This window comes from Vanacampus margaritifer, chromosome 5, assembly GCF_051991255.1.
Source record: "Vanacampus margaritifer isolate UIUO_Vmar chromosome 5, RoL_Vmar_1.0, whole genome shotgun sequence".
Taxonomy (NCBI): domain Eukaryota; kingdom Metazoa; phylum Chordata; class Actinopteri; order Syngnathiformes; family Syngnathidae; genus Vanacampus; species Vanacampus margaritifer.
This window is the reverse complement of record NC_135436.1, coordinates 8,244,403-8,256,048: the sequence shown is the minus strand read 5'-3', so window position 1 is coordinate 8,256,048 and position 11,646 is coordinate 8,244,403. Positions and strand designations below refer to the sequence as shown.

Sequence of the window (11,646 nt, the reverse complement as noted above, 5' to 3'; positions counted from 1 at the left end):
TTCTTTTGGACACACGCATGTCTTGAAACGTTTCTGTGTGTACAAGATTATTTTAAGGAAGGACTGCTTCCGTGTGAACAGGGCCTTATAGTTACCTGGTTTCATTCTTTGTGTTTGCTGGATCTGTATTTGTTCGTGAGTCAAGTCTTCCCGGAAGAAGACCTCCCTATCTTGTTTCCTTTTTGTAGTAAGATTTATCTCCAGTTTTGGATTGTTACTTTAAAACTCATTTTTAGGCATTTGTGTGATATTTTAGTTTTGATTATTCCAAAGTGGAATACGAGACGTCTTGGTCTGTTAAGATGGGGGTACTCTCATGATTTGGGTTTCTGTTGGTTTTTGAATACAATTTGTTTTGTCATGTTTTCCATGTCTGCCTTGTTTTTTGTGTCCACCTGTGCTCATCTACCCAGCCCCTTGTCTTTTTTTGCACATTTGCTATGGCCGAATGCTCACGTCTATGAGAGGGGCTTTTTCAACTTCAATCTGACTTGTGTATATATTCACCGTACTGCCTGTTCGCGTGTCTAATCGTATTCTTTCCGGTGGTTGGGAAGCTTTAAGTGAATGAGTGACTGAAACCTGAAATCCTCAGGTTGGATTTACATGTCAGTGTGTTTTGTTTGATCTGCTAATCCTGCTTATTGTTCCCTTGGCCCTTCCCCCTTCACCCGGACGCCAGTTGAATGTCATGTGTAGAATACCAATTCTTACTTATTAGATACCTACCTTTATGACAGGGGATACATGTTGTTTTGTTTTTAGAAAGGTAGAGTATGGTGAAAAAAATTAAAGCACAATTATATTTATTTCTTTAGATATTATATGTAATTAATTACCATAAACACTCTCCCACAAAAACAGTTTTTGCTGTACAATTTTAAAATATCCGTGTTTGACATCAGACAAACATGAGACAGGCTTTTGTTCAGATTCAGAATCGGCGCATGTCCCACAACGCTGCCCAGTCCATTGTCTGCCCGACCCCTCCACTTCCCTCGATAAATAGGAATCGCCACGTGTCGTTCATGGTCCCAGTGTGGTGGTGTTGTGGACGTCAAACGTGGCGATTCCGAATCATCAACTGGGGGAGGGCGCAGATGACGAACATTACACACCGATTCAGTGCTGTGTGGTGGTACCATCGCTTGCCCTTGGTGCAGGCACCGCATTTTCGCTTCCCGCCCAAGAGACCACGTTAGTGTGCGTTTGAATGGGTGTACATTAAAAAAAAAAAAAAAGAGGAAAAAAAGCGCTGATTCATATTCATCAGCGGGGAAAACCACACAGATGCGAGATAGGCAATACCAAAAAAATCAAATCGGAATAAAAATGGATTACTATCAATATGTACTGCGTTTGTTAAAAAAAAAAAAAAAAACTTATACACATTATTTTCTTTTGTTGTCCATTTTATTTCATGACTTTTCAAATGTCAAATTTCTAATTCTATGTTACTGTAGTGCTACTTTAAAAAAAGGCACAGCAACATTCTAAACGCACTAGTACTCCCAAACACACAGCACTCTTTTTTCCCCCCCTCCAGATAGTGTTTTTACAGCGTTATTGGTACCTTGTATGCATCATTCATCCCCCACTTGGGAGTTTAAAAATATTAATCAATCATATTAAAAATATTACAGAGCACAGTCTGGTTTTCTTGGCTCCAGTGAGTTAAGTGTTAAAAAAAAATTCCAGTGTTGAGGTGAGGCAACAATAACTAAAAAGTGAATTCAGATTTTTAAAAGAAAGGAACACAGAGAAGGAAAGAGCATAATTTGCGATCACAGGGATTCCCTTCAAATTCAAACAAAGCAAAGACAAGGACACACGTCGACAAGTCTGATGAATATCTCGTCTCCCAGAAAGGAATCGAGTAGTTTCCTCAATGTTCATTTAAAGCTCGTTGATTACGTCACCTGCAAAGCAAACATATTATTTACTATTAGACATGATCACCCAGTATGTATGTGTTGCATAATCACTACCAAAATGAATGATACCCTTTTAACTTATATTACCATTTGATGTTTGAGTATTGATTTGATTGAAATTAAATGTAATTAAATAATAGCATATATCAAGGGATATTTCTGATGACTAAAATGTATTTAAAAAAAATACACAGTAACAATAATGATAATGATGAAAACAATGAGCTGAATAAACTTCCCTTCCCTTTTTTTCTTTTTTTAAAGGAAATTTTTAAAATAAAGAATGAATACTTTTAAGCAGTAATCTGCATTTTATGCCAAGTTATCTTTGGTAGTTCAAAATGACACAATGTAGGACAAACTGTTACCTGCACTATACTGTCTGCTGAAAATGAATAAAAACAAACCAAAAATTCAGCTTTTTTGTCGCTTTTTCCTGTTATAACAAACTCGTACCATCACCTCACAAACGTTACACCCCTAACACACACACATTGCAACTTCATTATTTAAAATCTTGTGACGGAAGTGTAAAAATATGTTAACCACAGTTCTATCCAACTAAGCTAACGTATGGTTTATTTTAAGATGATGGCTTTTCTCATTTTATTTGACTATTAACACTTTATGTTGTGGCTAGCCCTACTTTTTGTCCTTTTGTTGTTGCAAAGAGCTACATGAAAATTAAACCACACGACTAAATGTTAATCTAAACTAAATGCATTGTAGTGGAATATTTTCGTCTCCAATTTGTCCAACCCCAACCAGTGTTTCACTCTCCACTATAATCATATGATAAACCAGATCTATGTGACTTACTCTCTGCACAGGGGGATGTGTACTCTGTCACAGCCACGTCACCTGCAAATAAAATACGAGAATCGTTAAGTGATAGTGGTGATAGGGGGAGGTTCAAGTTTTACAGCAGAACAGGGTAAAGCAGCACAGAGATCAAATAAAATGTAATAAAAATATGTCCTTTGACAACGACATTGGCACAATTGTAACCGAGGAGGATCTTACTTGTCTGATAGTAGTCATACACTTTGACCACAGCTGCTTTCAGGTTCCTGACAGGCACGTCCTGCTCCAGTGTCATGCTGTAAACCACCTTCTCACCTTTCTTCAGCTGCAAACACAAACCAAAGCACACGCCACTGAAGGAGTTTGCGCTTCTATTGCGGTGTGTCTAGTTAGGACGACGATAGCTGGATCCCCGACATGAATAGTGTGACATTGTCCCACTGCACAGCAAATTGAAATAGAAGAATGGAGAACAGCCACAGTTTGTGTTAATTCTTCTTGGCATATACAAGAACATATTTTGTAAAATAGTAGCCTTCACTTGAGGGTGAATCTCATCTGATTATTTGCAAGATCCTCAGTCATTGATTGGGGATATCATTCGAGGAGAGAGAAAGGTCTTTAAAGTAAGACGTTCTCTCCTCAATGTCATTTCATAGACTTTTAAAGACTTTTGTGGACATGTCTTTATTAAACTGTCACAGATTAACAACTTGATGTTTCATGTGAAATCACTCATTTTGATCAATAAAACACTGTTAACCTAAATAAATTTAGATGTTTCTTGCAAGGTTAATATATTAAGAAAAAACTGAAACTAAAATTGAAAAAAAATTGTCAATGAAATAAAATAAAAACAAGAGTGTAAAAACTAAAACTACAATTTAGGTTTATAAAACTAACTAAATGACTGTGTTCCCTCAATTTTCACGAGTGATACATTCTAAATTTCTTAAAATTTGTTTGGCGTGGAGATCTATAGCTCTATTAAGCCATTACTACCCCTCCAACCACTCAATTTTCCCCACCCTTCTAAACACTTGTTATACTTAATAAATTTAAATAAAATATAATAATAATAATAATAATAATAATAATAATAATAATAATTAAATAAAAATACTACTACACTCTTTCAAAAAAACTAGGGAAATCCGGCAAAATTTCAGGATTCAGATTTACAGGTGACCTTAAGTTGACCTTTTTTAACTTTTGAATGCACGTCCAAGTGTTCATTGTTCAATACTTTGTGCACAACTTGCTGTTCTCTAACAAGCGGATGAACCACAAAATTCGTGTGATTCATACATGGACCAATACTGGTTCAGTCTGGTTCAATTAAAAATAAATATTTAAACACAAATTGATCAGCAGTACCTCATCATTGCAAACAGGCTTCAACCAGGAGGGAAGTGACCGCTGAGCTTAGAGTGTGTCACAGAGTGTCATCACCAGGTTGTTATAGAAATGCAAATCATTGGAAATTGTCATGGGTCAAACACTTGTGAAATTTGCCATATAGCTCCTTGCTTGAGAACAACAAGCTGTTCAGAAAGTATGGAACACTAACAGTTTCATAAGTTCCCATGAGGTCAAATTGAGTTTAACTGAAATTCCCCCCAAGCGCCCTTCTTGTAAAGTTATCAAGGCACGAAATAACTTTTTTTATTTGACCTGTTTTGGGGGGGAGGGGGGACGGGGATGGGCAGGCTAATCCCAGTGACCTGAAGCAAAGGTTTTATTAAATGATAAAAACATGACAATATAACAGGACAGTTGAATGTAGGGTCGCAGCTATTAAATATTTCTGTATCGAATAATTGAGTATTCCGATCAACTGTATTTTTAGAGCAATTATGAGAACCATCCACACAGTAAATTCTGTAGAGTAAATTTGACTCTATTTAGAGTAGGACCAAATAGACTCTGTTTTAGAGTAATATTTACACTTGGAAGAGAGCATAATAAAGAATTGAAAAAATTAATTAAAGTCACTCAACGGTTGAGGAACAAACTCACAACCTTTAGCTTGGGAGACTGCCAAACTACCATGAGCTATGCCCCTCCAACTGTTTGCTTATCTCCATTAGGAAGATCACCAGCTGACATGAGCGATATAAAGGTACTAACACACAACAGGAGCTGCGTGGCTCAGGGAGTAGATCTGCTGTCTCCCAAACTGAAGTTCGTTCCTCAACCCATTGGTGACTTATTTTTTCCAAGTTCTTTATTTTACTCTCTTCCCAGTATAAATATAACACTGGGAAGACCCTCTTTCTCTCCTTCTGCTACATTTTATTAGGCATTTAAATCGCAGCCTTAAACGATTACGTAATTGCGTTTTGTCAAACCGTCATTTAATTGCAAATGCAACTAATCGTTCAGCAATATCTCACATTGTGCAAAGCATCAAACTGTATTTTGTCTGAAATGTTTTTAATTGGGCCATTTCAAACACAAATATACATTCCAGTTTAAACTTGGCATGTGTTGTATCAAAAACATGAGGCATTAAATAAAAAATTGTATTGATGCTACATTTACACCAAAAGTGAGAAGGCGATCTGGAACGGATGCCGCTCATTCGTGCATTATTCGTGCATCATCCGTGTCGCTTGGTGACCAACTACTGTAGAGCACTTTAGCGAGTCAATAAAAAGAGAGCACCCCCGACTAGTTCCACTTCTTTCCTGGGACTATACAGCCGGGGCACTATTTTCTCCAGCAGCGCCTTTTTTGAGGTACGTGATTTAGCACTTCCGCTTTTTTAGTGTCAATCCGGCGGCCGGCAGTTACGCTAAATAGCTTTGGCATGGATGCACTACTGCTACCTCGGTAGAGTTTAAGAACAAGTAAATACACTTACGAGCACTCAATATGCTACTTCCTTGCTCAGCATTCGCTGTATGTGACGTAGCCCGTACTCAAAGCCGATTGGCTATCGTGTGGCTAAATTTGAAAAAAGTTCAAATTTTTCAACTTTGGCGAATATGCAAGTGTGTGGATTTTCGCCACGAATGTGCGGATTTCACTGCGCCGCACCGTGTTCCAGCGCTCCAAACGCGTCCCCTGCTCCACTTTTGTGCCCGTCCACGCGAAGTACATTGACTACAATGCAAACGTGCCGCCCGAAACTGTGAATGCAGCATAAGAGTCTGTTGTGCAATTTCAGTTGAGTGACATAGCTGGTTCATGGCTGTGTGTTTTTTAATTTAGACCAGCAGACTGGAAATAACACAAATACTGTATTCTTTATCAGGCATGAAAACAGGTCAGGGGTGAAAAAGGTAAGAAGTATACACGGTCGCACTGGGACCAAAATGCCTCGCTAACGGGAGTGGGGGTGGAGGATGGGAGGCGGGTCACCACATCAATGTATAATAACAATACATTGGTCAGATTATGCGGTATACGAAATAGATTTGCAACCTGTCACATAAAACGCACAACAGTATACACCTTTTATGGAATTAAGTAAATGTAAACTGATTGTGAACATCTTTGCAACCTTCAGTGTTGGGAAAGTTAATTTTACTATGCAAATTACTTCAAAGTTCAGTTCACTAATTTTAAAATGAACTTGTTCATAGTTTATAATTGAATTATTGTCTAGCAAGAAAAGCTGGCACACTTGGACAAAAAATAACTACGTTCAAAACGGTTCATTGGCCTCAGAATGAGCTTGTTCCACAGACGACACGTTCCTACGATCCTTTGCCTCCAACATCCTGCACGTAGGCAACATTAGCGTGTTGTGCCACATACTGTAAATGCCCGTTCGCAGATTTGATTTTCAGTGTGCGTGTATGAGAGGCAAAATGCTAATTTGGACTCGCAAATTGTAATACGAATCCGCTTATTTTGAGCCTTAAAAGTGTACACGTAATTAAATTAATACAACAATAAATGAAAAAAAATCCAGCTTTCAATTTGTGGTGTTCCACTCTACTTTCTATTCAGTACATTTTATAGATGGAAAAAAAAGTTCATACCCCATCCAAGTAGATGTTGATATAACCTTCATCCAGATCCACACGCTTCACTGAGATGTCATTCTTTAACTAGAGCATCACAGTAAACTGCCATCAGTGTAGTTCAAACGATAACAAGTGACACAAATATTTGTGACTTTTGTGATTAAGGGCTATACAAATAAATTTGACTTGACTTGAGGGTAGAAGAAAAAAAAAAAACCTCACCGACTCCAGAGAGCTTTTATCCAAAATATGTCCAGACAGAAGTTTGATGTTAATGATGACCATGTTTGTCTCCTCTCTCCTGCCCTGGTACCTGCAAACACAAAACAGTTTCTCTGCAACTCTTGCAAATAAATAAACATATTCAAGATTAGGCACATGCAGAGAAAAAAAGGCACCCATCACCAAAATTTACACAATCAAGAAAAACAGTAGTAGAAATATCTAACTTGATTTCTGGTAATACAAACAACAGTCAATAAATCTTTATACAAAGGAGGTGAACGGAAGCTATATTGGATATAAAAAGCCTACACACTGGCTGTTTAAATGGCCAGAGATCGTGAGCACTGCACAGTGACGAGCAAAATTCTCACAAGAACTTACCCATCACTTTTAGAGTGATTTAATGACATACAGGGTGGTTTTTGTTTTTGGTATGAAGAAAAAGAAAAAAAGCCTCCTGGCAAAAGGCACTTTTCTCATACGGGGCAAAGGGGCTGGTGCTGGGGCGCCACTAGCGGGTCTATCTGTGCATGTCACTGTCACTTGTGTTTTTGCAGTGAAGGGAAAAATTAAAACCCATTTTTCAATTTTGATGGCCTGATAGCAGCAGCATTTGAAACCCAAAACAAGGTCACGGCATCAAAAGCAAACTTGAAAGCTTTCCAACTCCTGAAAGCTGTGAAGAATGACTTACCATTCTATAGATTAAAGTCCAAAAATAGTCATACAAAATCAAGTTAAATGTTTATTTGGTGAATGGGTATCATTTAGCTGGAAATGACACCATGAGAAGAATGTAACTGTAAGAATTACAGATATTGATTTTATAAAATCTATCAAATATTTATTTTATTTCTTTACATTTCTACAAAAAACAACAACGCCATGTCCAAAATTGATCAGTCCACCTAAATACTTAAACATCTAATTACATCTTAGACCAGCAAAAAGCAGTATCTGGATAATTCTCAAAGTTACCAGAGTCTTTTGTCAGATAATTCAGTGATATAAAAATAATGAAAATGAACAATATTTGAGATTTTGATATTTCTGATGAACAGCCTCTATTTCAGGGGTGGGCAAACTTTTTGCACTGCGGGCCACAATGGGTTTGAAATTTTGACAGATGGGCCGGACCAGGAGCATTTGGACCTCATAGCACAGTAAACACACACAGATAAAAGTACAACCCAATTTACTTATAGTGTGCACTTAGGACTGCGTTTTTCAAATGTGCAAAATCCACATATTTAAAACAGCTTTTCCAATAGCTTCATTTTTATTGTTTTAGCTCAACTTTTGCTTTGTTTTTATGCTTTGTAAAGTGACCTTGGGTGTTCTGAAAGGTGCTGTTTTTAAATGAAATGCATTATTATTATTATTATGATTATTATAAAATAGCCCTAATCCAGGTAGTACGTTTGCCTCAATGAATATGCAAGATGCGGCATTTACACACTATTTGGCAAAGTGGGAGGAGAAATGTAAATAGATTATAATAGCACATACACTGTGATCTGTCAAACCTGGAGACTGCATCTATTATTAATAGATTTCAATTCAAGGCGTAAAGTTAAAGAATTTTTTTCCATTGGCCCACCCATTTTTAACCCGGGCCCACAGTATGTGTGACACATGCGGCTGCATGATAGCCGCTGCTGCCTGTCACGCGCTGAGGACAAAGCGCGTACATCCAATCCGTCTCTGACCACTTTTCCATCTCCGTGGGGGACGCATAGCACACGGTGTTTGTGCAGCAGCTCAAAAAGAAGCCAAAAGCCAACGAGGAAACGCTCATAGAGGTGCTCGACGCACGCCCCGGGGATGTATTCACCAATATCAACAGTCTCCTGCATGCGCGCTCCTCACCTCACCCAAGACAACATGTAGAAAGACTATCTTCAGCTGTCAAAAGGATCAAAACATGCAACAGTGCCACAATGTTGACTCATAGACTGAACTCTTTGTCCCTGCTTTCTTTCAAAAAATAATTGACCGATTCTCTGGACTATCAGGACATTATTGCTGTGTTCAACACAAAACCCTGCCGTCTCCTGCTGTAAATGTCCAAATCCAGGAAGAATTGTATTTTATGAATCAGTTATCTTGAGTTAAGCTTACTGCCATTCTCCCGTTTATTTTAATAAATTGCAAACGTTGTTATGAATGTGCCCTGCGTATCTTTCTGTCCCCTTTCTGTGCGTAAACGAGCTTATCAGTGAGACCCCGACCCAGTGATCATATTTTCCGGGTGTGTAGAAGTTACACAGCAGTGACTCTGGTGTAAAACATAATCTGCACAGGAGTCTGAGGGAAGTGGATCCCAACACCAGTCATCCACTGCTCGTACTGCTGCAGCTGGAGAGCGCGTTTCCCAGCTGCACCCGTCACTCACAGCAGTCCTTCACTTTACGTGAGACCGCGCCAGCGATTTTATTTTCTGCGCCCTCGTAATTAAAGAAGCGAAATAACGCCATAAAAAGTGTGTGTTAAGAGCGGCAACTTAATCGCTGTCCTTGGTACCCGCGGTAAAGCACTATTAGGGACGTGAAGGGATATTTTCTCTGGCCCACCCATTTTTCCTCAGGCCCACCCACAATAAAAATTTTGGCGCCACGGCTGGCGCCACCTATTGGTGAAACGCGGGCATTGCAGGGACAAAATTAAATTAATAAGATAAAATCCACTGATTGTCACACCCATCTAAGTGGGGCGAAATTTGTTCTCCGCATTTGACCCATCCCCTGAGGGAGCGGTGAGCAGCAGCAGTGCCGCGCTCGGGAATCATGTGGTGATCTAACCTCCCAATTCCAACCCTTAATGCTGAGTGTCAAGCAGAGTGGCAATCGGTCCCATTTTTATAGTCTTTGGTATGACCCGGCCGGGAATTGAACCCACGACCTCCCAGTCTCAGGGCGGACACTCTAACCACTCGCCCACTGAGCTGAACAAAAAAAAAAAAAGATTTTGAATTTTTTTCTAGCCTTATTGGATAAGTTCGGCGGGCCGGATTAAAAACGCATAACGGGCCGTATTTGGCCCGCGGGCCGGGGTTTGCCCATGTCTGCTCTATTTTGTTAGTTGCCATTAATTTGTCTCATTTTCCGAGATACCCATTCAATTAATTATAATAACAATAAACACTAATAATTGTGTCTAATCAAACCCAAAAGTAATTTTCTTACATTAAAGCATTGCATGATACTGTATCATATGTGACAGCATAAGTAAATTACACATGCTGCGCTCAAAATGCTTTAGAGGGCATTTTACTGTATGTATGCAAACCCTATGTTTATTAGACAAAATGTTCAATGACTAATCTGTAGAGGCAGACGCACACACACAGTTACCTGGCACGGACGAAGAGGATGAGCTGCGGCTTGCTCTGGTTGCACTTTGACATGGTGGAAGTGGAGATGTTGAAGGCGGAAAAGTCAGGAGGAGGGGGAATGTTGTAATGCATGGAGATCTAGAAGGGGTTAGGACCAACATATCGGTATTTATATTTATTATATTTTTCGGATTTTGTTTTGTATTTGATTTTTTTTTTATGTTGACATTTCCTTTAATAATATTGTGATGACATTAATAATTGTGATTCTTTTGTTCATGATAATCGTGGTAGAATATAATCATATCATTTAATCTTCAACTACAACTACAACCCAATGAATTGCCTGCTGGGGTGTAAGGATAGTTGCAAAGCAACTGGTTATTATTTGAATGCGGAAGGTAGCCTTGTCATAAACATAACACATGGTACCTGTGCCAGTACACAGCTCTGTCCCTCCGCTTTAAGGATATATTCTCCGGGGGCATCACTCAGCTTCTCCTCCTGGTACAGGAGCCGATTGCTCTGGTCCACTATAAACGCCTTGCTCAGACCTCCTAGTGACGTCACAGTCAATGTAGTCCTGCCCCCGACACTATAGGTGGCAGCACCGTATTTCGCTAGTGCCTGGAGGGCCACGACAGTGTCCTGAGGAGCACACAGTCAGTAAGTCTGCCCAAATGGTAGAAACTGCTGCTGAAAGTTTTGCCTACCTGTGTGGAAGAGAAGCCTCCGTAAGGATTTTGCTGCTGTGTGAGCCAGCGCACGATGCCAGAGCTATAGTCCAGCCCAAAATCTGGCAGGGCAGGCCCGGAGAGCAGTGCCAGCAGCACATAAGAGGTGATCTCCACCTCCAGAGAGTCAAGTCCATTCCCAGGGGCCCCCGCTCGGTTCCAGTGGCGGACTCCCCCTGCCACAAGAACATTAGCAATGTATCACAGAAATGACTAGTAAACATGAGTATGAAAGAGTATGAAGTTACATTACGGACTAGGGAGCACCAAAATTGCTATACTATAAAACTCAGCTTTGATTGATACTGTCAGAACTAATTTCATCTTTATTGTTGCGAGCAAGTTTATTTTAGTTAAGGAAAACTAATGAAATAACTAAAACTAAAATAAAAAAAACTAAACATTTTCGTTAACGAAATAAAATAAAAACAAAAATGCTTTTAAAAAAACGAAAACTAACTGAAACTACTTTTTACGTTTACAAAACTAACTAAAACTAATATAATAACTAATATAATTAGAGCAAAAATGTTTTAGTCTTTGGTAATTAATGTAATACATGAGCATTCGGGGTGATTTTTAATGTGATTTTGAAGGTGGGGTCTTAAGTTTTGACAGTTTCTGTTTGTAAACAAACA

General features: G+C 39.0%; 1 protein-coding gene across 2 annotated transcripts in view; it reads right to left on the bottom strand.

Annotated features, from left to right (window-relative positions):
- Positions 1-789: 789 nt before the first annotated feature.
- LOC144052310 (alpha-2-macroglobulin-like protein 1) overlaps positions 790-11,646 on the bottom strand; it is a 50,299-nt gene continuing 39,442 nt past the window's right edge. For both annotated transcript variants that reach the window (XM_077566245.1, XM_077566246.1), the window contains exons 29-36: positions 10,988-11,184; positions 10,707-10,922; positions 10,294-10,412; positions 6,938-7,028; positions 6,731-6,799; positions 2,958-3,063; positions 2,754-2,795; positions 790-1,919 (exon numbers count right to left, since the gene is read on the bottom strand). In XM_077566245.1, coding sequence (XP_077422371.1) covers positions 1,897-1,919; positions 2,754-2,795; positions 2,958-3,063; positions 6,731-6,799; positions 6,938-7,028; positions 10,294-10,412; positions 10,707-10,922; positions 10,988-11,184 — 863 coding nt within the window. In that variant the 3' untranslated portion in view covers positions 790-1,896. The remainder of the gene's footprint in view (positions 1,920-2,753; positions 2,796-2,957; positions 3,064-6,730; positions 6,800-6,937; positions 7,029-10,293; positions 10,413-10,706; positions 10,923-10,987; positions 11,185-11,646) is intronic.